We start from the raw sequence: 27449 nt of genomic DNA on the forward strand, positions 1-27449 counted from the left end.
GGAGGGCTAGAGGCTTCCTTTGTCCAGAACTCTCTTTCAGCAAGTGAGAATGGTTTAGCCAAAGTGCCAAGAGTAAATTTGTAACTCAGGTGACACAACTATATTATCTTTCTTTTGATACCACCCACGGACATAGGAGTTAACCTTCCAGACTAACAGTACCTGAGGGACAAGATCTCTTGTCCCCCAAGTCCAGACTTCTTTTCTTTTTTTAAGATTTTTAATCTTTATTTTTGAGACAGACGGGGGGGGAGGGGCAGAGAGAGAGAGGGAGGGAGACACACAATCTGNTCTTCCAGACTAACAGTACCTGAAGGACAAGATCTCTTGTCCCCCAAGTCTAGACTTCTTTTCTTTTTTTAAGATTTTTAATCTTTATTTTTGAGACAGATGGGGGGGGAGGGGCAGAGAGAGAGAGGGAGGGAGACACACAATCTGAAGCAGGCTCCAAGTTGTCAGCACAGAGCCCAACACGGGGCTTGAACTCATGAACTGTGAGATCATGACCTGAGCTGATGTTGGACACTTAACCGACTGAGCCACCCAGGCATCTCTAGATACATTTTCTTACAAACTTCTGACTGGAATCAAAAATAACAGCTGAAATGAAGTCTGGCTTCTCTGCCAAACTCAGTTCCCGGAAGCAGGCACCATTCAGGCAGTGGCTGCAGGCCCCCAGCTGGCAGAGCTCCGGCCTCCGGGCCGGCCTCCTGCCCCCCGGCCCCCCACCATCTCCTCCAAACTTCTTCACACAGGTGGACAAGTGGACAAGCCCTCGCTTCATTATAAAGGGACTCAGCTGAGAAGTGACATTTGCCACATTTGAAAGTATAGTGGGACCCTGGTCATTTTAAATCTCAAAAACCTCTCTTGAGAACCCGCAGGAGGCTTCGTAGGCCCTTCACCTGTTCTACCGTGTGAAAAAGCAACAATATGGATTTTCTAAAATCAATACCTGCTGAAAAGACTTTGGCTACCGGGTTCTCTTGCTATGCACATCAGTGCTGACGGTCACACTGAAAAATGCTAGGAAACCCCAGAGGGTGTTAAAAGTCCAATTTTTGCCCTCTCTCTGCTGAGACACAGGCTGCTGGACAAGCCAACTGTCCTTGAAAGATCTGCAAAATGAGCCCCAAACAGGCAACACAGCCTTCAGCCTTTATACAACATGTGCATGAGCTCTCGGCTGAAGGGCACCTTTGGAAGGGTTGTCCCGGGAGGCCTGGATGTCCAGGGTGACGTTTGCAAGTTGGCTTTGTTCCCTCATGCGTGAAAACAGGCACTCTCTTAGAAGCCATAGAACAATGTACCCCTAAACATGGGAGGGTGAGGCCAGCCAGCCAGGGACAAAAGGTGGCAGAGAGCAGACTAGGGACGTCAACCTTAGTCTCTGGCTTATCCAGGGGAGGTCAAGAGCAACATGTGATTGTCACGTGGTTGGCAAGTCTGTCCATACCCAGAAAGACTTCACTTGAGTTTCCGCCTGAACTCTAGGGAAAACAGATCCCGAAGCGCTCAGTGATCGATGTCCACCCGCACCCGTCTCTCAGGCGCACCCCCAGCAGGGTCCACTTGGGACGCATTACCTTATGTCCCAGCTGCGCTGCTTCTCCCCGGGCCGCTGTGGCAATGGGATCGATGAGGTGCCCGATTTCCTGGACCACTGAAGTCAGCTGCTCTTGCAGGGCCTGAGAAGGAGGGAGAGCTGTCAAATTCACCCTACGGCAGTTTGCCACATAGCCACGTGGATTTATAAAGGTCTGTATGAAAGACATGGGAGCCACGAGAAACGGATATCAAAATATCCACTGTATCTATAGCGGATAAAAGCTCACTTGGGTGAACCACACAGCCACCACTCCACATGTCCTTCCTGGGGACCCTCAGCTCCCCTGGGTTATGCCCCCTCCCCCCAATGCTTCTACCCAGGGATGACACAAGGCAGGCCCAAAGAATACGTTTTCTTCTAGTGCCTCCTCACTCATGCCAACCACAGTGTTGAGTGATGGTGCTGCTATCTTTACTTTGGGTTATTCAGCATAAGTACTGGAAATAAAAAACATTTTCCTTCCGAGAAGGCAAGACAATTTTGTCCAAATGGTGAGAGCTAACACTGGGGTCTGGGGGTCTTCAAAACTAAGAACTCCTTAAGGGAGGAGGAGGAGGGGTGGGGTAAGAAGGGGGATGTGAAAATGAGATCAGCTCTCAAGAAGCAGGACCATTTCTGAGACAGCATACTGTGAAAACGGCAGATGAGTTACCGGCTGAGCTCAGCCCAGGCTCTCAGGGCATTGTATTTGGTTATGTGGATGCAAATGTTAAAAATGGCTTTTGAGAGAAGAATTGGACTCATGCTGTAAATGGTGCTGAGTATCTGGATGATGTGGCTGCATGAGGGAGATGGCGAATTCCAAGGTGGTCACTGGCAGCTAGTGGCGGGAAAGATCAGATTTGTAGGAATCTTGCTAGGGGCTTCGCTTGATAAGATTCAAGACTGATAGATCGGAACACTGGACATCTTAGGTCAGCACGTGCTGGCATGGAAGAGGATACTTCCTGACAAAGTGACAGTGTCCTGCTTGTTGGCAATACAGCTCTGGCCCAGGCTCTGGGGCCTGTGAGCAGGGGTTACTCAATGACAAGAACAGTCTAAGAAGCCAAAGTGCAAACAACATCCTGGAGGGAAAAAAGGAAAAAGAGAGGCAGAGGTGGAAAGAAAACTCCAAACTTCCAAGGGGCTTATTTAGCTCATTATCATCTTTCTACTCATAATGTGATTACAGTCAAGAACACAAGAACATTCCAGCAATGTTATCTTATTACAGCTGGCTTCTTAAAACAAACGTGATGTAAGTATGGAGCACACACAGTTCAAAGGAAGAGATTTTCTTCCCAGGGAGGGAGTGAAGACAGAGGACAGATAGGCTTTGGGAGGGGTGGTGAAAGCAGGGGGCAGGAGGGGTGAGGTGGGGGTGCCGAGGGGCTGGTCATCTTTGTTTCTTGATCTTGGCACTAAGGAGTGTACTCAGTTGGCGATAACTCATCAAGCTGCATGATCGCTTATGCCATGCACACTTTTCTGTATGCATATCCCTGCCTTAACAACAGGTTGACAGTCATTCTAACATTCTGCACAGGGTAAGAACATTTCTTCTTTCTTTTCTTGGCACTGAGGGAGGAGGGTAAAGCTGGAGTACAATCGACAGCTCTATTAATAAAAATGAGCAAGAGCGACTCTGGGCCCACTGCTTAGAGACAGCGGGCAAAGTTCGTTGTTGATGAATTCGGTGGCAGTGAGGGGCACGTCAGTAAACAGACCATCCATATTTATTAAGCTCCTCCTGAGTGTTGGCAGTTTTGACAGAGAGAAGGGAGTATAAATCAAGGGCCTTCGGGCAGGTTAACAGAAAAAAATAATCACAGAAGCCAAGTAGGAAAATACTACTCTCAGCTTTGGAAAAATTGGCAAAAGGGGGCCAAGTGGCTGTATGAACATAGGGAAAGGCAAAGAAAAATAAGATAAAAACAGAGAGGGAGGCAAACCATTAAAGACCTAAATACAGAGACAGTCAGGGTTGCTCTGGGGTCAGGGGTGAGTTAAATGGGTGATGGAATTAAGGAGGGCACTTGTTGGGATGAGCACTGGGTGTCTTATGTAAGACATGAACCACTGGGTTCTACTCCTGAAGCCAAGACTACACTGTATGTTAACGAACCTGAATTTAAATAAAAAAAAAAAATGCAGGCATAAAGGAAACAAAAGAAACGAGCACAAACGCTACATGAAAAAATATATAATGAAGAAGGTTCCCAACACTGGATAATGGGTAACTTAGGGCAGAATCCTTGATCTCTGAATAGACCAAATGTGTACAGCTTAATTCTAAATATGCCTGGTAGTCAAGAAGTGCACTGATAAAACAGGACAGGGAAACATTCAAAATTTACATGCTCTGGCCTGCTCTACTGATGCGTTAAACCGAATTATGATCACCTCACCTTACTGATACACTCTTACCAGACTTTGATCATTTGCCCCCCAATTTCAGCCCTATTTGTAATTTCCACTCCAGGAGTACATATGTTCCTTCACTAAACCATCTCAAAATTCCTAGGTTGGTTCCAGGGGAAGGTGCTTCAGTGACAAAACACTAGCATCCAAAATGCATTCGGTCCCACAGCCCATCCCGACACCTGATGCAGAGGTTCTTTAGCACTTCCAGAAGCCTCGGGTCCAGCCCAGAGCCCCAAGCCTACCTCCACTGAGATGTCATCCCTTGTGGCCAAGCTCTGGCTCACAGCTGCCAGTGAGGCCTGCTCAATGTCCCGGATGCATCGGTTGATGCCATCGATGGAGTAGTCACACTCTCTCTGTCCAGGGGCTTTGTCCCTGGAAGAGACAGGTTGAGTCAAATAGGTTCCTTGGGGTTCAAGTCCCACAACTTGCTGCAACATTGGTGGGGCAGGATCCCTGTCTATTTTGTACCACATTGGACTGCTTTATTTATTTATTTAAATGTTTTATTTATTTCTAGGAGAGAGAGACAGCATGAGCAGGGGAGGGTCAGAGAGAGAGGGAGTGGCAGACTCTGAAACAGGCTCCAGGCTCCGAGCTGGCAGTCAGCACAGAGCCCGACGCGGGGCTCGAACCCATGACCTAAGCGAAAGTCAGACGCTTAACTGACTAAGCCACCCAGGCGCCCCTGGACTGCTTTATTTAAAGAGTGATTCCTGGGGGCACCAAGGTGGCTCAGTCGGTTAAGTGTCTGACTTCAGCTCAGGTCATGATCTCATGGTTTGTGAGTTCAAGCCCTGTGTCGGGCTCTGTGCTCACAGCTCAGAGCCTGGAGGCTGCTTCAGAGTCGGTGTCTCCCTCTCTCTACCCCTCCTCTGCTCAAGCTCTGTCTCTCTCCCAAAAATAAACAAACATTAAAAAAAAATTTTTTTAAAAGGAGTGAATCCTTGACTCTTGCTTGGGAATGCCTCTCTGCATAGCCCATGCATTTCTTAATTTAACACTTGTGCTAACTCTATTTCTACTGAGAAAGATAGGACGCTGTTACTCATTTCAGGCTGGTGAGAGATAACTGCTAATCAAACAATTTGGACTTCATTGGCTTATGTGAATATTTATAAATTAACACTATAAATAATATTATAAATAAAAACCTCTGTATTATAAAAGGTCAATGCAATTTCCACTGTAAACACACTATATTCTCTACATCATATACTATTTACAAAGTCCTGTGGTAGGTGTTCAAATATTTAGTGGATTTTACTTTGTAAGGCATGAAGTAAGACAACTGCGGTGCTGAATTTCAAGAGCAATTGAAAAACCAACTATAACTAAAAGAAAAGAATGTATTCCATGCTACGGGGTGTTTGGCCAACTTTGGAGATGTTCTATTGACTCTGAGGGTTTTCAGGTTCATTCTATGGCCAAGGGGTTCAGAGATGCCCAGAGTTATTGTGGGACCAAGAAAATTCTTCTTGCCTTATTAGCAAAATAAGATAACTTCAAATCCTGCTGAATAAATAGTGGTGTTGGTGTTGTCTGCCTAAGCGCCTAGGTATAGACAATGTAACACAATGGTTAGGAGTGAGACTAGAATCATCGGGCCTGGGGATGACCATGAAAATACTCCCTAAGTCCTTTCTGCCTGAATTCTCTCATCAGTAAAATAGGGACTATGGCAGTGTTTACTTTACACGGTTGTTGTGATAATGAAATACGGTAATATGGGTAAAATGTTCAGAACAGGATCTGACATAGAGTAAGTGTTTAAGTTAGCTATTGTGTCCAATGCTACCACTGGTCCCAAAGAGATAACACGAGAAGATGATGATAATGATCAGGTATGCTGCTATGAAATCAAAGTCCTATTGGATTTATCTCCCTTCTGCCGTGTTCAGATGCAGGCCCCCAGAAATTTCTATAGGAGAAACTAACCTGATAGATGTGATGAGACTCTTGATAGAGTCAGACACGGTGTGGGAATGTCCGGCTAGCACAGACCAGGTGGGTGGATCTTTGGGGTTGATGGCCAGTGAGCGTGCAGTACGAATAAGGTATGATGAGCTCTCCAGCATGGTCTTGGCCGAGACCAGGATCGGTTCCTGTGCCTGGGAGCCCTGGGAGCCAAGAGGAGAAGGGTCAAGAGCAGGGTGTACAGATTAAGTCAACGAGTTGGGTTCTGGAAGGTCCTGTTCTTTCCCAAGTCACTACCTGTGTTCTTTAGAAAGAGATACAGAAGTTAGGAAACCATGAAGGCTGGTTCACACAGAGCCTGAGTGATGGGGACTTGGGTCCACGTTCGCTCTTAAATCTCACTTTTGAGTGTGGCATATACCTAGAAAGAATCAGTCCCAAACTTATGCACAGAGATTTTTCTCAATACATAAAACTAAGGCATTACCACTTAAGATGTGCATACCTTGAGTTTCATTAACTCTGGGCATGTAGCATCACTGACAACAACAATGTCCTACAAGACAGGGCTTTTGGAGCTCTTAATTATTCATGCTCATTCAGTTCCACATAAACTAGCCAAAGACTGAAATATTAGCTTTGCTGCAAAGATCCCTACCTCGGAGCTGATCTGGGCGGGAATGCTGACAAACTCAGGGTTGGACGCAAATGCTGTCAGGTTCTCCACAGCTTCGATCAAGGGTGCGGTGGCAATGCGACACTTATTGCGGTTATCTTCAGAGAAATCTCCATCCAGGGCCTGACGGAAGACAACACAGAGACATCATCCCACTGAGATGCACACACCACTAGGGCCACTGTAATCATCTCCTGTCGGAAGAACGTGGTTTCATGGGGAATCTGAAAATATTAGGTGAATTCATAAGTAACTAACTGGAGAGATCAAGCCATTAAGCAGAGGGACCGAGTTCGCAGCTGTAAGAAATAAAGTTTAATATATGGCTCAGAGGGCAGCTAACCTCAAAGTCCATCAACTTCCCACTCCTATGACCTTTGAGGTGGACCATTTTCTTCCCCAATTTTCAGACTATAACCCTTGGGCTCTCCCCCTCCATTTTCACTCTAAGTCTATTCCCTCCCAAGTTATTAAAATACTTTACATTGAATAGCACTTTCAACTTTTTCTCACTTTTACCTGAATATTCCTGAGTGAATGATGGAGGTAAGGGTTCTATAGCTGCCATTTTGTAATCAGCAAAATGGAATCCAATGGGAAGGAATGGACTACAACTACCTCCAACAATATAGGCAAATCAAACTAACATAATATTTTTAGAGGCCAGACACAAAAATGTACTTACTGTATGATTCCATTTGTGCAAAGTACAAAAAGAGGTCAAACTAATTTAAGGTGTTAGAAGTCAGGTCACCCTTCAGAGCAGGTAAGACTAAGGAGCACAGAGGGCTTCTGGGGGCTGGCCATGTTCCTTTTCTTGATCTGTCTATAGCTACCTAGGTGTATTCCACTTAGGTTCACTGAGCTCTATACCTATGATATGTTTCTTGTCTGTTCATCTTATGCTTCAATAGCTTTTTTCAAAAGATAGTAGCAAGTAACACAGTGGCAGTGATTGATCATTCACACTGCTGATTAATGGCTCTGATGAGGAGAATCCAGGAATGTAGCTTGTGATCCATGACAGGCTGCCTGACAAAGGGTTAACACTTGGATTTGAGGTTCCCCAAACCCAGACCCTACCCCCTGAAGAACAAGACTGTCAGAACCTACAGCCTGTAACCCAGTGAGATTATCCCTTCTTCTTGGCACAGGGTTACATTAGAAAAGGCAGTTATACTTGTAGAAGAATGTGAATTTCTTCATTAAATGGCCAGTTAAACTTTTAATTCAACTGTTATGAGCAACATATAAAAGCCAATTTAGACTATTAGTGAACAAAAAACCAGAGGCTCCAGCACTGTGAAACAAACCAGATCCGAGGTGAGAGCATTTCTAGTTTTCAGGAAAGCAAGAGTAGATAGGCACGTATGCTTTAAAGGCTATTTCTGAATAACAACCAAATTCTAATCAAGCTCTGGCTGCTGGGGACAATAATTATGCATCCATCGCGCTCACATTTTCAGAAGAATTCCCGTGAGCCTGGCTACTTCACCATCATTACTAATACCACGCATGGCTTGCCTCTGCTCATCCATAGGCAATGACCTCTATTCTAACCTCACCAATTCTGCCGTTCTTCCGGACCCAAGAGCAACCCTATGTGCCTGCTCACATTTCTGGCTCACATATATGGCCTCCATTCTAACTGCCACTCATGTGTCCAGGAAACATGCAGTTAGCACCGGTGACCTGCATGATGTCTTGTCAGTCTCATCTGGTTCCACTATCAGCATCGTTGACGCCTTGAGGCGAGGCCCTGCCAGACTTCAGAGCAATCTGAGGACGTGCTGGGGAGCAGGTTGGGTACTACACAGCGGGAGCCGGGGAAGGCCTGGCCCCAGCACAGGCACGCCAGTGTAACAGGCAGATGGCAGGAGTGGATTTCGGTGTTAGAGGAACTCATATCCCAGCCACACCAGTGGCCAATCACACCGCCTCCGGCTGGGATGATGTGGCTTCCAGCTCAGTGGAAGATGCCAAGCCTCTTCTCAGTGATGCCCATGCCTCCTGTCCTTACCTTCCCACACTCTTCCAACCCCTTTTCTACCTTCCACAACCTTCTCAGCCTATTGGGAAGGCAGACATCTGATCAAGCTAGTAACCTTTACTTGAACTTCTTATTCAAAATGAAAAGATGATGAGCCGAGCTAAATCCCAAGAAGCAGTTTTCTAATTGGGCAGTTTCATAAACTGTACCAATAGGTGAAGAAAGAATCTATATTTTTGGGCCTGGGCACTAAAATCACGTATCATGCAGCCCATTACTATTCATGGGACAGGACCTTGAATAATGTGGAACAGTGTTCCAAGCTGCATCAATCACTCTTTTTTTCATTTTCGAAAAGGAAAAGCTAGGGACATCTCAGTGGCTCAGTCCGAAGAGCATCTGACTTCGGCTCAGGTCATGATCTTGCAGTTCATGAGCTTGAGCCCCACACTGGGCTTGCAGCTGTCAGTGCAGAGGTGGCTTCTCCAGATGCCCTGTTCTTCTCTCTCTCTTTCTCTCTCTCTCTGCCCCTCCCCCGGTCACACTCTCTCAAAATAAATAAAACATTTTAAAAAAAGGAAAAGCTTTTTTGGCGGGAGGTAGCATTTAGGAAGGATGGTTTACATAGATACTATGTCATTTCTGAATGCCTCTTCCACTCTGGGGATGGCTAAGCCACCCAGGTCCACTGAATATGCAAATCTCACCCCCGCTCACTGGTGAGATTTTAAGTAGACATGACAATTTTCACATAGACATTCCATGTCACAGAATGTCTTATACACCAATTGCGATAATGAAGGGGTGAAGTCACTGAGCCAAATGCCTAGGCCCTCCCCAGGACGAGGACACCCTTGACCCCTGGGCCAGCTCCTCTGAATTTTCTCTTGGCAAAATCTCATAGGAGTCTGCGAGAAATAACTTCTGCATGTGTACCAGAATCAAACATCCATGGACTTTGGGGGTCGGCAGGGACCTTAAGACCTTAAAGATTTGGGACCTGAATCACAAATCCCTAATGTTCCAGAGGATAAAACCAACACCCAGAGTGTGGCGTGCTCTCCTAGCTCATGCCTCAAACCATAGCCTGTGACCCCTGGCTCCCTCCTCTCCTGACCTGGGACAAAGGCAATAAGGTGTAAAGGAAACCCAAGAAGATTTTCCCTTTTCTTCCGAAACCAAACCAAACCAAACAAAACCTACACTACCAATCCAATTGTAAGGATGATCAAGAAGGTCAAAATCGATTAATGACAGATTGATCTGGTATTTTTGGTAGACGCTGGAAATGCTTAATCTCAAAACCCGAGCTTCAACTCTGCTGTCAGACGCAAGGCCATGCTTCGACTTCTTAGAAAAGTGCAGGCTGTTCTACAACTTCTACTTGGCACCGAAACTCAAGCGATTGCACATTTGAAACAGCATTCCACTCCACACCTGTGGTTTAAGGCTACGTAATGAGCTGAACGAAGAAAGAAAAGCAGATGACCTCTGTGCGGTGACCAGTGGAAAGACAGCAACCATGGGTGGGGGGGTCTGTGTGCTTCTAAGGGTCTGGCATTTCGAGCAACCTGCCAGGAGGGAGGGTGCAGATAATTTATTCTTGCTGAGCCAAGCTTTGGGATTCTAAAGAACGCCGTTGGTAATGGTTTAAAATTCCTGGAGGCACACATTCTTAGGGTACTGACAACCCATCACAAGGGTCTGTTCCCTGCTCCCCAGTGTCCCTCTGGCCGGGTCCCCCTCCTTTCTTTGTGCCTATAAAGGTGTGGCAATTGGGATTTAGAGGTGGGCACAGCCCCATGGTGAAAAGAAAAAGAGAAGCGCTAAGAAGCCTAAAACTTAGAGCAAAATGCAGCTATGAGGGCAACTGTCTTAAACTTTTAGGGGATTAAATATCCATTTGTTTTGCTGTCTGACAGGATTCTTAACCTTTCCTTAAAACAGGAAATCTATGTTCAGTATACAGGACAGTGAGCTACAGTGAAATGACCATGACCATTTTCCGCTGAGTAAATTAAAAACAAGGCTCATGATCCCGGGCAAACCCTGCCCCCCCCGGGGGGAATTGCAAAACCAAGCACATTTCGGCCGGTGGAGGGGCATGAGGTTCATTTCTGTTCCTTGTGCACCTGCTACGCGTTCCCAGGGAGCTCACAGAGATGAGGCCTTCATCTTCCCCCCCTAACAATCCTGCTGTACCCTCCTCTGATGTTTCTGCACAGGCCTGTCTTTCAGGCTATCACAAGAGCTCATTTGCCGCCAGGAATTGCAAAGACAGTTGGACACCGTGAGGAGAATCTGTAAAGAAGAGGAGATCTTAGCGGAGACGCTTTATACAGACATAGGTCAGGACTTAATACCAGGAGGAGACAGAAAAGAGACGTTCCCAGGAATTTCTATAGAACAGTTTCCTTCCTTTTTTCCCCTCCCTTGGTCCGTCTAAATATAGTCTGGTTTCTAATGCTCAGAAAATGGCCAAGTTTAACTGAAGCCAGTCACTCATACAGCAACCACTGATGATATCACTCCCTTCAACTTTATTGCCATCTTTCAGCCCTGCCACCCCCAATTTGCACACACGTAGTGTACACACACCAAGGCATTGCTTCTCAGGTTAGTCTGGATTTGAACAGCATGCCGGAGTGAGAGCAGGATCGAGAGTGGAAAAAGCAGGGGCTCCAGGATCTGGGCTGCAATTCCCATCTGCTACTTACTGGCTGGGTCACCTTGGGACAGTTTCTTAACCCGCCTGCTCCTAGTGCCCTGACTGGAAAATAGGGGGCGGGGGGACAAGCACGGGGAGGGGGGGGCTTTGTACAAACTGATGAGTAATACACACAAAACACTTGGAAAGGCTTTGTAGAAGCCAAACAGTTAAAAATGGAAGCACTCTTAGTTTCTAACGCCTAGAACTATGATGGTAATTAAGGTGAGCTGCCGCCCCGTATCACAGGGGCACCTGGTCACGGCTTTAATTTGTTTCCAGCCTATCTCATTATTGTCTTCAAATGGACAGGCTTTATTTTTAGGCAGGCTCTTTGTTTCGACAGCTAAGAAACTGCTGATGGCGCTAACTGCCCCCTGCTCTCCCCCGCCGCCGCCGCTGTGTAGTCTCCCCTTTGCTTCTGGCTGGCTCGGCCTGTGGACAGACTTCTCCAGTGATTAGAGCAGCTCTGCGTAGTGGCAGGAAAATGAGGGGTGTTGTACCCTATCCTCTGCAGAGGACAGGGGAAAGTCCCATTACTCTAGGGCTTGCCCGGCAACAAAGCAGGTGACCCTACCTCAATGAATGGGACAATCTTTAAGTAAATATTAACCTCCAGTGGCTTTCTCTTCTCCTATGCGGGTTTACTGAGCTGGTGGCCCATCTTCCAAGACAGCCTCTTTTAGAGGCTTGGGGAGGGGGGTGGTGTCCTGGGCCCTTTGCCTGTGGTCTACAGTTCCAGCTATGGTTCTTTTCCCCTCAGGGTCGGCTGCCAGCTACGGCTTGGTCCCCTCTTGGGGCAGGCTGGATTTGCGGCTTTATCACCCACCTATAAATAGTACAGGCCAGCCTGCAATTCCTTCCTCATAAGGGTCTCCTGCCCCTGCTCCTCCCCCAACCAGTCCAGGGCCTTTAACACAAAGATGAACTTGGTAGAAACGTGGGATGCTCTATTTTAAAAATCAGGTGCTCCGTTTCAAGCGTTTAAACAACTATAAGCAGAATAGAGATCAAAGGATAGATTAAATTGATTTTTGAAAGGGACTTCCTCACAATTTCCCATTCCCTTCTCCCCTCTACCTTCTCTCTGGATCCCAACAGAGCTACCAAAAATGGCATACCCTCTACCAGAAATTCCCTGCAGCAAATGAGCTTAAAACCACCCCACATCAGCTCACTGTCCGAGCAAACACAGGGTATTTGCTACCCAATCTTAGTGCCAAATAACGCCTCACTGCCAACCTCTTCCCGATTTCTGCCTCTAAGCTTCCCACGTACAGAATCTGGAGACCCTCGCCCCCACCATTATCTAAGAAGGTTACTGGAGACCAAGCCTGTTGGCTTTTCATGATAAACATCTCCATTAATAAAGGGCTGCTCTTTATTGAGCTGAATCAGAAGTTAAACTTCACTAGACACAAGCCTTAGGGGACAGAGCAGAGCTTAAATCCTGGATACATCTTTCCCCTAGGCAACAGGTGACACAGGGGTCACTGAGGTCTCAGTTCCATAACCTACCTTGATGGTTTTCACCAGGTTGGCAGTGCTGTTGGCGACCTCCTTGGCTGACTGGACAAAGTGCCTCTTGGCCACTGGGTTGGCCGTCTTGGATGAGGCGATACGGCAGGCATTGCACAGGGCCGAGGTGTGCTTGGCAACAATTGTGGCCGCGGACAGAACCTGCAAAACATGGAGCTGGGTTGGGGCACCCCATGTTCAATGCAGAGGAGCCCACCCTCGTCTGGAGCCCTGGATTCCTCTTCAGCTCACATAGTTGTCTAGGGCCCGTGTGATTCCAACACGCGTGTCTAGCTCCACTGGCCCAAAGCCACTCCAAGAAATCAGGGGACAAGAATTACTAAGCAAGAGAGAACAAACAAAAGGAAAGGAAGTGCTTCTGTACTATTGGGAGAGGGCTGGTCTCCCGAGAGTATTAAAGGGGATGCAGGCAGCTATGATTCAGGACCTCTGGCCGCCCAGGAGGCTCCTGGTCCAGGATCAGGCCAGCGCTGCCCAACGGGAGTATAGTGTGAATGACATGTGAAATTTAAAATTTTCTAGTAGCCACATTAAAATAAGTAGAAGGGTATCTGGGTGGCTCAGCCAGTTAAATCTCTGACTGGCTCAGGTCATGACCTCACAGTTCATGAGTGTGAGCCCTGCATCAGGTTCTGTGCTGATGGCTCAGAGCCTGGAGCCTGCTTCAGATTCTGTGTCTCTGTCTCTCTCTGCTCCTCCCCCACCAATACTCTTTCTCTCTCTCTCTCAGAAATAAATGAACGTTAAAAAAATTAAAATAAGTAGAGAAATAAGAGAAATTTATTTTAGTCACTTATTTAACTTAATAAAGGCACAATATTTCATTTTACCAGGTAATCAATTAAAGAATTTGAGACTTTACAATCTTGTCACACCAAGTGTTCAAGCTTCAGTGTGTATTTTACACTGACGGCCCACTGCAACTTGGACTGGCCACACTGAGAGTGCTTAATGGCCACGTGCAGTACGTGGCCGCCACACTGGGGCCCTGGTCTAGAGGAGGAAAATAAACATCAAGGTACAACACCTCCTTCCTTGTCCACAGGTGGACTGTGGGCACCTGATGAAGGGGTCTGAGCCGGGCATCTTCCAGGCTCCACCCCCAATAACTCTCATGAATCACCTGGTCCAATGGCTGAGGTCGGTAACATGTCTTTGAGCTTTACTGGCCAGGCCAGGACTTCAGGTGCCCTGACGCCTTCCACGCCAGCTCTCAGGCCTGCTGGAGGTCAGAGGCCCCTCTACTGCCTCCTGAATGTAGGTCCTTCTCCTGCCCCAACAAGGCCGGTTTCAGGGTTCACAGTGGCGTGGCTGTGGGACTCACAGACTGGCCCAGGAGCCTACAGGCCAGGCCTCATAGTAAGTGAGCAGGACTCCATGACACTCAAGTAGGGAGTGTCACATATACGGTCTAGTCCTAAAATGCCTCTGTGGGTCCTTTATGTACTTGGGGCTTGAATTCTGGCTCAGTGCCACCATCTCTGTGAAGTGAACCTTGACAGCCCCTCCGAGTTCATCCCCTGCTCCCCCATGCACTGCTGGCCCTGTCATCACAGCCCAACCATCTCATCTTCCAAACTTTATCCAGCAGAGTGAGCACCAGGGCACAGGGGATCGAGTCCTCATGCTGAGCCTTATTGCTGAGCATAGAATGAGCACTCCACCTACGTCCTGTGACCCGAATGAAATCACAAGACTCCTGATGCATCTCACAGCGATTCCTTCACTCCTCCTGCCTACCAGTACCTGGTTTCAAAGCACCGACACATTGGCATGCTCACCACATTTTGCAATATCTGCCCTCTTCCCTCCCACTCCCCCCGCCCACACCGAGTTGTTACTGGCAGTGCTGAGTTTAGCTGGCTTTGCGAGCTCTGAAAGAACAGTGTTCTTTACTTATTTCTCACGGTCTCCTCCCCACCTAGGACAGCTTAAGGACTCACACACCTCACATCCGCACCCTGTGGTTACCTGTGACGGGCTGCTGCCGGGGTCCACCAGGTTCTGGCACGCCATCTGGATGGCCTGGTTAGCCCTGGCAAACTGGATGGGGTCCACAAGGCCCTGGTGGCCCGCCTGGCTGTTTGGATCAGAGATGCCCACCAGGTACGCAGCCTGGAAAGGGAAGAGGAAACCACAGCTCAGACTGTGCTCCTAGATGAGCCTGTAGGGGGCGACGACCTGGCAATGCACCTGTAGCATTCTCAGGGGCTCCTTAGTACACGGCAATCTCATCAGTGAGGGTTTAAGGACAGATGGGCCGATGGCGGCAGGAGTCTTCTACAGGTTTCTGGGAATGAAACCTCTGCTCTTAAGAAAGCCTATAGAAGTTTTTCTATAGAGCATGAACAAGGATGGAGGCAGCGCTGTGTGCTGCTGGGAGCCACCTTGTGAGCCTAAGGGCACCCAGTCTGTGTGGTATGAAGCTGACTCTTTGGCAGATGGGAGAAACAGAAGAAAGGGATGTAGACTGACGGCATGGAGTCACTGGGTCAGTCAACCCTGGAGCGTGCCCTGCAGGGAAGTTTCTGGTCTCATAGCCTAACGCATCTTTATTGTTTAGGCCAGTATTTCCAACAGTAAGTAAGTAAGACGGCCAGGGGGNGAAGGTCTTCTCTTTAAAACCCTCTGGACGGGTTAGTCAAATCACAGGGAGAAAACGAATCTGTGAGTGGGAATTTTAACCTTCAGTCATTTCCTGTGAGATTTGAGAGGCAAGATAAGATTAATTTCAGCCCCCAAACTAGGAAATGTTTCCCTTTGGTTCAGTAAAATCTTTCAGGCTCAAGGTAAATTGTCAAATGACAAATCCTTCAAGGTAAATGCTGACAATTTTGGAAGCTGCAGCCACAGGAGCCCGATAATTATCGGAGATGCAGATGCACAGGACAGTCGAACAAAAGCAAGGAACACGCCTGATCACGTCTCTGCAAGATGGTATCTAATTTTTTTCCCCCTCTAATCCTAAAGAGAGCGTGACTAAGATTTTTGTAATTTTAAAGCTTCAGAGAGAAAGTGAATTATGTAATACCCATTTGTTTCCCCCTCATAACAACTCATCTGTAAAAATGATCTTAAAAGAAAATAAAAACCAGCACAACCAAATCTGGACTCTGAGACCTTATGTCAGGTCTGCCGTGTTCGGGGTCTCACTGTCCTCACCAGGCTGCTCTGCTCCTAGGGGGTAACTGGCTGATGTTTTGTCTAAATGCCCCAGCCGTCACAGAAACCTCCACCTTTACCACGGTTTCTACTAGTTGGAGTAGAGCTGGTTGGAGAAGGAGCTGTGACTGGAGCTCCCCCATGCACCCGACCCNCCACCCCCCCCCCCCCAATCTGGTACTCCCAGTATCTACAATCTACAATGGGACACAGACCTTAAGGCGAGAAGGCCTGCATCATAGGGCCTGGGGGCCAGTCCCTTACCTGGGCTGCAGCCTCTGTCAACCCACAAAGGGCCTTGGACGCAATCCCCACGCATTCCCCAAAGGCAGGGAGGTCCCCGGTCTTGGCGTTCTGTGAAATCCCAGCCATCGACTCGCCCAGAACCTGCAAAATAACCAACTAGTGATACTCTCTGAACATCAACATTCAAGGCCACTCAATTTATAGTATTTGTCATTATTTTTCTTTATTTGCATTAAGGGGAGACTTAAGAAAATTCTATCATTTCTGTTCCTTACAGAGCAGTGAATAATTAAAGTATGAACCTTTCATCTACAAGTTATCTACATCTCAAAGTGACAGAGTTAATATACACAAATCCATCAAGTAAAATCTATGTAGGGCATGCCAGAGGTGAATGGTCTCAAGAGAACTATTAGTTCCCAGAATATAAAAATCAGACACATAAACCGTCAGTAGTCATACCTAGGAAGCAGAAGATCTCCTCCAGGTGATATTATTTACTTACTTATTGACAGAAGAATTTAAATACATTTTGGTTAAAAAGTACACGCACCCCCCCCACGCAGATGGGTAATCTGAACACTATTTCCTATTTTTTTTAAGTATTCCCCCTTATTTTGAAAATCATTGATGTATTTCTTTCCAAGAAGTCTTTGAAATAACAGATAACAGGGGTTTTAATATTTAAAAATCTAGCTCAGAGAGGCCAAGCATCCTAAAGAAGGTCACACAGAAGGTCACATAGGCAGAGACAGGACACCTGCCCCGTATGTGGGCCTCATCATGCCCCAAGTGGACAGGTCCTAGTCTACTTTTCAGGGTCACAGATGGTGGAATAACAACCAGAAAGGAAATTCCCTAAAAGTGCTAAGGTAAACAAAATAGTTCAAGTCTTTTACATAAAGACTTGCAAAGCAAAGAAATTACAAAGTATTGTTACGTGCATTTTTCCCCTTTCCACAACCCTGCATCCCTCTTTAAGGAAGAGCTTTCTTTGGCTCAAAGTAGGTAAAACACATGCACCCTTCTTAGGCAGTCCCTAATTCCATAAAGGATGCTGGATGGAGCAAATTCTAGTCTCAGCCCAGTGCACAGCAAGCCAGCTCTGACACCACAACACAGGTGTGTCCCCAGAGCTAACAGAAGAGTGATGTAGACAAACACGCACTTGTGCTCCAAGCACGAACTTGGCATTTCCAGCTGCTCACTATCTGTTTCTCTCGCTTGTGTTTCATTCTAACCTGGTTTTGAAGCATTCTCAAAAACTCTGATGTTACCATTACACGTTAGTGTTTCTCAACCTTTTAAACGGTAATTATTGGTCCACTGAGAAATCTATTTAGCATCTCCACCCCCAATTGCCACCTACGTCCAAGTAAGTACTAAGAAATAAGATTGTGTTGAGCAAAGTTAAGGTTTGGCAGGGTGTGGGGACACAAACCACTGCATTATTTAGATTTTTCCACTCTTCCCCCACCAAAACTCCAAGTTTTCAGTCCCTTGAGAATGCATGCCACGAATGGATGGCAAAAATAACACACAAGAGGGTCTCATAAAAGCCAAGGTTAACTGCCGGGCTTTTCCCTGCAGTTTGGTCCCAAATGAAAGAAATCTATGATGCGACTCACAGTCAGACTCATCTGTGATATGGTCTAAGCAGTGTATCTCAAAGTGTTATTTCTGGACCACGCTGGCAGGGACCTGGGGACTCGTCAGAAATGCACAACAATCTCAGCCCCACCTCAGATCTACTGAATCAGCGACTCAGGGGTAAAGCCAGCAATCTGTGTTTAACAAGACACCTAGGTGATTCTGATGCACAGTCAAGTTCGAGAAGCATTTGAACAAAGGGCTCCATAGTGAGGCTTCATGATATATGCAGTCACTCACACAGAGGGGCTCTGGGCAGATACATACAAGACAATCTAGATTTTTCCCCACAATGAGGAGAAACGTTAATAGCACAAACAGGCTTACCTTGGAGTTTTCCATCACACTCTCAATGCAGTCAAAGTAAGAGAGGTCACTAACAGGTTCATTAGGATTGTCCAACATCCCCTTGACAGTCTACAAAAGGAAAACACAACTTCAAAAGCAAGCCAGTGTTACAGAACGAGAGAAATTCAACGTAATACCAACTACCAAGTTCCCCTTCCCATAGAGGATTCTGGTCACGATCGCTCATTTATCCAGCTTCTTGAGAGGAATTTAGAAGGTTTTATCTGTGTCTTTAGATTTTCTGGGGGCAACACAACACGGACGGCAAGGAGGAAGATGTCCCGGGTCAGCTTTGACAGAGAGGAGAGTCTCCTGTTCACAAATGTGGCGGAGAAGCATGGTATCCACAAAAGGGAGAGGTTTGTTTCTTAAGAAAATCTAAAAGCTAATGCAAGGCAATGGTCAGTTAGCAAAATTTCTCTGCTGAAGAACTCTAAGGAGTTTACGTTTCAAGGACACGTTAACTCATTTGTACTTGATGAGGAGAACCTCTGGTTTTTCAGTTCTGGAACCTTTTAATGAGTAGGCATGAAAGAAGGTAACTCCCCCAGACTGCCTGCTGAGATGGTTCCTATTTGTCTGTTATTCAAAAAGTATAGAAAATATTCATTCCTGTTGAGGTATCCATCAAGGAGCTGGGTACGGGGATTCCTCCTTTGTCTCCAGCCCAATGAAAATCATCACAAGCTGTCAGGTTGTAACAATCCCCAACGGTCACAGATGAGGGAATTTTCCAGGGGAGGCAAGTCTGGGGACATAGCCATCCAGCCTCCTCTCCAGTGAGGGAGCATGTACATTAGGAACCCGCAGCCTTTGGGGCACAACAAACAAAGACACAGTCATTGAGTTACCAAGGACTGGGGAGGTCATGATGGAGACCGTTGAGTTACTAAGTTAAAGCTCTCAGGCAAGAGGGCAGCATAAAGGAGTGGTATTTCATTGAAGAACCTCTTCCTATTCTTCACACAATCAAAACTGTTTTAGTCATAGCAACCCTGAAAGTGTCCTATTTTTGGCAACCAAGGATACTGTGAAAGGACAGAGTATTTGCATCTGGGCCCACAGATCTGATTTATACCAAAAGCCCATAAATCATATTCGTGAATGTGAACAGACCAGGATAGGGCAGTAATTCGCCCAACATACGGAACACCCTCCACTGTTTTCAGAATGTTTCAGTCCAGTGGTAACAAGCCTCTTCTCACCTCCAGCTGTGCACACTGGCTTACTGCCCCCAGCAGACTGGGCCTCAATCGAACCATTCGGAAGCATGGTGGGTATTCCCATGCGAATCATCCAGAAACCTAATGGTACATTGGGTACAACCATCGCCAATCTACTGAGTTATCTATTTGACTGTTTCAAAATAACCTGCATTGGTCAGGACTGCTTTACATATAAGTGGGCACATTGAATTTCTGTTTACCTACATACACTCTACAGGCAGAGATGAATTCTCCATTACAAATAAACTCCGAGTATGAATATAAATTGAAGAGCGTCCACACTGTGTTCTGGGCCACTAGGGGTCCCACAGTCACCTTGATCCTGTAAGAGGTGTTACTTCTGGGTTTCCACTCACATGCCCCCTACAGGGACTAAACTAAGATGAATGGGAAAGTCCTTTTTACTCAAAAAGAACATCCATCTCAGCTTCTCCCACCTGCCTCAGCTTAATGACCCCGAAACTTTTAAGGTAAAAATTGCTCATCTCCAGCCTACACCCAGGCCTCTTCCTACTTGAAACAGAATGTCCTTCAACAAAGTAACTCTCATCCTAGTGGGAAAAGGGGAAGCAGAGAAGATAATCCCACCAAATCGGACTTTGATTCCTTCCCATTTGGATTGAAACTTTGGCCCCAACAGTCCTCCAAGGAGGATATAAAGCAAGAACGGAGGAGAAGAAACGGACCCTTTCCAGAAAGGACAGAGAGTCACACCCTCTTCAATCCCCAGCAGCCTTCGCAGGGACTTACCTCGAGCTCCCGCAGGGCATTATCACATTCTTTCTGGCCAGGAGCTTGCTGGGTGCACAGAGTGATGAGCTGATTGATGCTCTCGGTCACAGCTCTGTGACAGAAACAGATGCAGGAATCGGTTTTGTTTTTTGAGTATCAATAGTCCTTTCCCCAAAAATGTTTCGTAGGCTCACCAGAAATACAAGTGATTCACTATAAAGGATAGGATCCTGGGGCGCCTGGGTGGCTCAGTCGGTTATGTGTCTGACTTTGGCTTAGGTCATGATCTCACGATTCGTGGGTTCGAGCTCCGCATCGGGCTCTGTGCTGACAGCTCAGAACCTGCTTTGGATTTTGTCTCTCTCTTTTTCTCTCTCTGCCCCTCCTCTGCTCATGCTCTCGGTTTCTCAAAAATAACTTAAAAAAAAAGTTAAAGGATGGGATGAGCTCCTCCACAAGGCTCTGAACCACCAAAATGAACCACAACGAGGGAAGATGGAATGAAGGCCTCCACTTTGCTGTAATTATTCATGTGATTTCCCTTTAAAGAGTACTAATAGTTCTTTTAGGAAAATAGGACTATGTTTTAACATATTCACAGGAAAGAATTCACAACAAAGCTGCAAATAGCAGAGAGATCATATTAACACTGTTTTAAAATATCCTTCATTAGCAGCCCATAAGGAATAAGACGATCCGAACTAGGCTATTTTGGAAAGTCTTTGTATCGTTTGGAAGGTTTTATATATTTTAAAATGTAGCAGGCATATAGTAAACCGTGCTTAAGATTTTAAAATCTCTTTTTTCCATGAAATTCCATGATTTACCAGTTCCTAGAAGCTATCCCAAAATTACGGTTTAAAATAGCTCTTTTTTTTAAAAAAACATTAATAGGAATTAAAGACTTACATCATTTTACACGTGTTTCTATTCTTCTTAGAACTTGAGAGGCAGCTCAGAGTTTTTTCTATATTGGCAAGGATTGCACCTCTCTGGGGCAGCCTATGCTTAGCTTCTGCCTACTTTAGGCCATGGACCAGTTAGAAAGTCAGGGTCCATTTTAAGTTAAATTTTTTTAATAAGGTGTGAAATATGGGGTCCAGGTTCTTTTTCTGCAGGGGAGAGGGTGGCTTATTTAGGTCTAATTATTTCAGCACCTTTCAATGAAAAAGGCTCTTCTTTCTTCACAACATTGCTTTTCTAATTTTGTAGACAAAATTATGTGAGTCTACTGGACTCTATTCCATTGACCTATGTGTCTAACCCTTTGCCAATAGTACAGTTTTTATACTGAGGCTTAAAATTGAATACGCTTGTGTTTTAGACATGAAAAAACAGATAGGAGAGACTTTCCTAAGGGGATGTTACAAGCAAGGACCAAAAACACTCAAACCCTTCCCTATCTGTCTCCAAAGCCAGATCCATAACCATTTTTTCCATAGGATCATCACTGGTCTACACTCTGGCAGGCCCTAAATTCTCTTCACACTTACTCACCACTTCAGCTAACTGGCAACTTAAAACAAACAAAAACAAAATGGCACACTTGCTGTTCATCATTAACACCGCCTAATAGAAAAGATGTCTCATTTTATTAAATTGGCTTTGCAGCATCCCACAGAACATCAAATTTGATGGAAAATGATGTTGCCAATGCACAAAGGCAATCAGCTTAATTATTTGATGAGGAGATACTGCTTTGAATTTTAAATTTAGCTAGTGTGGATGGGAAGAAGAAAAACATTCCTGAACTCACGAAGGAATCCCGAAATAGTCTTTGGATCATTGACTTCCGCAATTCATTTATTTGGGGGGCAAAGTGCTTAATTAGGGTGTTGTAAGGAAGCACCATGTTCTCCATGGTGCAAAGCAAACAGAGCAACAACCGAGAGCAGGCCCATCTCCAATTCCGGGCATCTTGGAGGGTGTGGCCCGTGATGCATTCTCTGGATGGGTCTCTCAGGGGCCCGACGCCGTGTCCCACATGACAGGCTTCAAGGCACACTTCTGAATGGACAGAGCGGCACACAGGAACATGACAAAGGGTGCAGAATGCCCTCGACTGTGAGGACACGATCGTGCGGAGGATATTTCCACCTATCACACAGGTTTCCATTTAGCTTCTTTCCCTGTTTCTTATTTATTTGCTTTTTTTAAAACCTAGTTTTTATAAAATGATCTTTTCCTTTAAAAACTGTTGACAATTGATGACTCCCAAGAATACAGAGCTGTTTATTGTTCTATTGTTTTGACTATTTTTCAGATGTGAAAATTTTTCAAGTAAAAGCCAGAGGTTAAAAAACACCAAGAGACTACGGGTGCCTGGGTGGCTCAGTTGGTTAAGCGTCCAACTTCGGCTCAGGTCATGATCTCACAGTTCGTGGGTTTGAGCCCCACATCAGGCTCTGTGCTGACAACTCAGATCCTGGAGCCTATTTCAGATTCTGTGTCTCACTCTCTCTCTGCCCCTCCCCCACTCATGCTCTGTTTCTGTCTCAATAATAAATTAAAAAAAGCATTAAAAAATTAAAAAAAAAAACACCAAGAGACTAAAGGTCTGTGGTTGGATAATCCATACAAGTGCCAGCACAGCAATGATGTCTGAATGGTCCATCATTTATCCCAATTTTAGAGTGTGGACTAGACAGCCCAATAATAAAATGAGTGGCCCGGAGGCAAATGGTTATGCAGATTTGGCAGTGAAAAATAGTATTTAGTTTTCAAACTATAGCAGTGAGTTATAAGATCAAAGGATTGGAGGCACCCCAAATACACAATGACAAAGGATTGGCTCAATAAGTGTACAACAGAATTCTGGGTGCCCATCAAAGGTCATAATATATAGTGGGGTGCCTGGGTGGCTCAGTCTGTTGAGTGTCTGACTTCAGCTCAGCTCATGACCTTGCAGTTTGTGGGTTTGGGCCTCACATTGGGCTCTGTGCTGACAGCTCAGAGCCTGGAGCCTGCTTCAGATTCTGTGTCTCCCTTTTTCTCTGCCCCTCCCTTGCTTATACTCTCTCTCTCTCTCTCTCTCAAAAATAATAAACATTAAAAAAATAAAAACCATAAAGCATCATCCTAACATCGAAGAATACTCACGATTTACAGTTAAGTAAAATAAAATTTACAAAACAGTACCAACAGTATGAACCCACAACCATAAAATTAAACATGTATACACTCAGAAAAATGACAGAATGACATATCAACGTTAGATTATAGTACTTTTAAAGCAATTTTATTATTTTTCAATAAAAATTTCAGGAAATGCAAAAAAAATTTATGATTTAGCCAACTTGTGTTGTCACAAAGATAGGGCCTCAAATAGCACCACCGTCCCTGTTCTGTATGGACTCAACCAGGCCTCAACTGTAGTTTTTAAATCTTTTCCCCACAATTAAAAAAAATTGATTAAAGCTACACAAGATTTACTTTTTAAAAATGGAAAAAGTTAAAGAGCCACAATTCCACCATCTAGAAGTGGTGTTTTCTTGAGTTTTATTCTTTTCCTAGGCATATCTAGCCATTCTCAGTTTTACAAAAAAACTGAAATCTATAACCTCGGATGTTAAAACAAGGCTCTGTAAACTACACACTGTTTACTGTTTAGAGATACTGAATTGAGCCGACTAGTTTGGGAGCTCTGGAGGGAAATTTTATTTTATTTTATTTTTTAATGTTTATTTTATTTTTGAGAGAGAAAGAGAGAGCGAGCGAGCGTAAGCAGGGGAGGGGCAGAGAGAGAGACCAGATACAGAATCTGAAACGGGCTCCAGGCTCTGAGCTGTCAGCACAGGGTCCAACTCAGGGCTTGAACCCACGAACCATGAGATCATGACCTGAGCCTAAACTGGATGCTCAACCCACTGAGCCACGAGGCGCCCCGAGAATTTTAAATAGATATGGAGATGGGCCAGTGGTGAGAAAAGACAATCAACCAATTTGTGCTCTGACGATTTGTTAAACATAAATCGTCTGATAAGGAGCTTGGCAGGGAAAACTGCAACATCAGATGTTTCCCTTCCTCAAGGGACAGTGTCCTTAGGAAGACAAGGGACAGATAAGGCACAGAGAAGGCGAGCCAAAGGAAGCAGGGATGGGGGTAGCACATCAGACAGGATCCTGAGCCTCCGGAAGAGGCCAGGTACATGCTGGGCTTACAGGCAGCACAGATGGAGGATGCAGGTTCTTCACAGAAGGGAGAGCTCTGTGTGGCCCGCAGCAATTGGAGAAGTCAGGCCGGAGAAAGATCCAGATTGGATAAAGGAAATAGGACATTCTGGAGGCGACCAGCAGATGGCCTAATTTATATTTTTCTATTCCATAGTATGGAAGTGCTGCGTGCTGGGTCATCCTTTTTCACGGTCTCTGGAGACGGAAGGAAGCCTGCCTGGCAGGAACCTCAAAACGAAGGGCAGCCCAGGAAGAGGAATCACCTACAGAGTTCTAGGAAACCCTCAAGGGACAGGAAAGTGGCTGAAAGCCTGGCTGGGTCCCAAAGCTGGCAGAGGTGGGAGTGATGTCTTCTCAGCTGGGAGCTGTCCTGGCCAGGGTGGCTGTGGTACGAGCAGTGGCACACGGGAAGTGCTTGGAGGTAGGATGCTCCCCTCCCTTTCTGAAACTACAACCTGGCTTTTCTATTTCTTTGACTCAGTTCAGGAAGCATCAGACCACCCCCTGGTCAGGGAAAAAGCTGACGAATGGTTGACAAAGGGTTTCCAGCTCTACCCAGTTCATCAGAGGAGAGTCACAGCTCACCAATTATACAGGAAGAAGATAAACAAACTGGGCACTTCACCCCTGCTAAGCTTCAAAAACCAAAGAACTGGGCTCCTCAAAGGTACCTGGGCTCTGAGGCAGAATGGAGAGCAGAGGAAAAGGGCATACTCAGCTGCTCTTCCAGGGCAGGAAGAGTCATGGAGACCACAAGGAACAAAGGATTCAAGTCTGCAGACACAGGAGCAGGGAAGGGCCAAGTGGGTCCAGGTCTGAGTCCCCACAATGGCATCCTTGGGGCCACTGGCGTCATCCACATGACACACAGGCAGGGCCTGGTGTCTCAGGAATAGGGAGGGCCATGGAACTGAAGATGAGGGCAATGGCCATCAGATCCCTGCTGCTCAACTCCAAGGGCACTCACAGGCAGGGTTGCTGCAATGCCCAGAATGGAAAGCGGTGAGCACGCTCTGTGTGTGCGCTCCCTGCCCTAAGTCCACCGGGGCCATCCCAGTGGTATTCACAGTGTGCACCCAGCACCCGAGGCTGGGCCTAGCCTGCAGCAGGCATGTGGGAAAACTCTGCTGGATGAATGAATGAATGCCGCCCGGCTGTGCAGAGCTTCATCTCCAAAGGGGAGCTTGCTGGACTCGGGAGGCCTGGCAGGCGTTCCACTGGGAAACCGCCTCAGGGAGCAGAGCTTCCCAGCACGTGCCACAAAGCCGAGGAGAATGTGACAGCACAGTCATTTCATGTGATGATTTTAAAGCACATACTTGGCTCTAAAACCATGAGGCCGGGGACTCCCTGCCAACTGCTGAAAGCCAGGACAGGGGCAAGGAAAGCTTCAGCCCCTGGTCTCCAGGGCGCTTCCTCAAAGTCACCACCAGGGGGCCTTCGGACACCCACAGAGCCAGGACACCAGCCGTATTCCTTCAGGTCCTTGATTTCCTTCCTTATCTGGCTTCCAATTTACACTCTCTCCTTCCCATAATTTAGAAAAGTGAACAGTGTGTCCTAAGTTGGACACTGTAATTTTGAAATGATGCAAAAAATTGAAGATAATGAAAACCAGATGAGTTTGGATACCTGGAAACATGAGTTGCCTTATCCAAAGGTTCTTTGTAGGAAAAAGAGGAATCAAGAGAGGGTTTTATATGAGAAACAGCTGCTCGACAGAGAAGACATCACACCCTCCTTTCTCAACCCCCACCCCTTGGAGGGCACTCACTCACTGGTGGAGTCACAAAGCATAAGATGGAGGTGGGGAGATGGGAAGGTATTTTTCTAATCTCCTAGTAGCTCTTGTTTGAAGCTAAAGTATATAAACCTAAGGCTAAGTGAAGAAACTCAAAGGTTTTCAAGGGAACTGCTCTAAAATTATCTAATTCACCCACCATTCACCCCCCTCCTAAAAACCACTATAAGCCAAAAGAGGACTAGACAGGTTTTAACCATTATCAATCACCAAGATACCTTATGTACCGAGAATGGATATGAACCTAAGGATGATATGGTACACACCCCCCATTTTGCAGATGGGAAAGTTTAGGCAGGTTGAGCAATCCAACCAATGTAACCAAGTGTGCCAAACATTCAAGCCTGGACTAGAATTCAGGTCTTTTGACTCAGAAATCAACTTCAAGAGACAGCCACTAGTACCCAGAAGAGAGAAAAACATGAAAAAATAAGCAAGCAAGCAAGAAAACAAGGTCAAGTTTAAAAAGAAAAACTGAAAAGTAGAATTCAAGCTATGCATTTTAAGAATCACTAATCTGCACATTTTGGCGCTGCCGGGGTGGCTCAGTCGGTTAAACATCCGACTTCGGCTCAGCTCATGATCTCATGGTTCGTGGGTTTGAGCTCCGGGTCAGGCTCTGTGCTGAAAGCTCAGAGCCTAGGGCCTGTCTTCGGATTCTGTGTCTCCCTCTCTCTCTGACCTTCCCCTGCTCTCTCTCTCTCTTTCAAACATAAAAAAAAAAAATTACAAAAATGAATCACTAATCTTTACATTTTGAAAAGGCTTCCAATCATGCTCTATATTCTAATTGCCTGCATTTCATCTCTTACCGCTGTTAGCTTTCCTATATATCAAGTGACACCAAGGAACGCTCTGAAAACACGCCTGCAGCACCGGAGGAACGTGAAATGCCCCACTCTCTTGTTCAGGGAAATGAAAGTGGGCTGGTGGACACAAAATCTGCCTGGGCTTTCACCACACTGTCTCCAAGTACCAGCATTCAGTCACCAGTTAGTGAGCCGAATTGCCACAGTGGTCCTGGAACAGACGTTGTATTGTATTAACCGCTTCCTTGGGCGAAAACAACGGGAAAGCAGGATGCTGACACCATCCAAAACTCAGACTCGTGTTTTAATATATCTGCCCCTACAATTTACTCCCACCCCTACCCCATTCATCCACCCTTCTGCACATGACAGAGTATGTTCAAATCCATCTAATTAACAGTGATGACAGGCACACAGTAAGTGCTCAAGAAATGTTGACTGGGTTGTTGGGTGTCATG

At 46.1% G+C, this 27449-nt stretch overlaps 1 protein-coding gene across 1 annotated transcript in view; it reads right to left on the minus strand.

The window, feature by feature from the left end:
- TLN2 (talin 2) overlaps window positions 1-27449 on the minus strand; it is a 425012-nt gene that overhangs the window by 76437 nt on the left and 321126 nt on the right. Inside the window, exons 33-41 of the mRNA XM_077745320.1 lie at window positions 20227-20320; window positions 18230-18319; window positions 16271-16393; window positions 14816-14959; window positions 12824-12985; window positions 6591-6731; window positions 5954-6135; window positions 4258-4390; window positions 1587-1688 (exon numbers count right to left, since the gene is read on the minus strand). Coding sequence (XP_077601446.1) covers window positions 1587-1688; window positions 4258-4390; window positions 5954-6135; window positions 6591-6731; window positions 12824-12985; window positions 14816-14959; window positions 16271-16393; window positions 18230-18319; window positions 20227-20320 — 1171 coding nt within the window. The remainder of the gene's footprint in view (window positions 1-1586; window positions 1689-4257; window positions 4391-5953; window positions 6136-6590; window positions 6732-12823; window positions 12986-14815; window positions 14960-16270; window positions 16394-18229; window positions 18320-20226; window positions 20321-27449) is intronic.

The sequence above is a fragment of the Crocuta crocuta genome, unplaced genomic scaffold, assembly GCF_008692635.1.
Source record: "Crocuta crocuta isolate KB4526 unplaced genomic scaffold, BGI_CrCroc_1.0 scaffold130, whole genome shotgun sequence".
Lineage (NCBI taxonomy): Eukaryota > Metazoa > Chordata > Mammalia > Carnivora > Hyaenidae > Crocuta > Crocuta crocuta.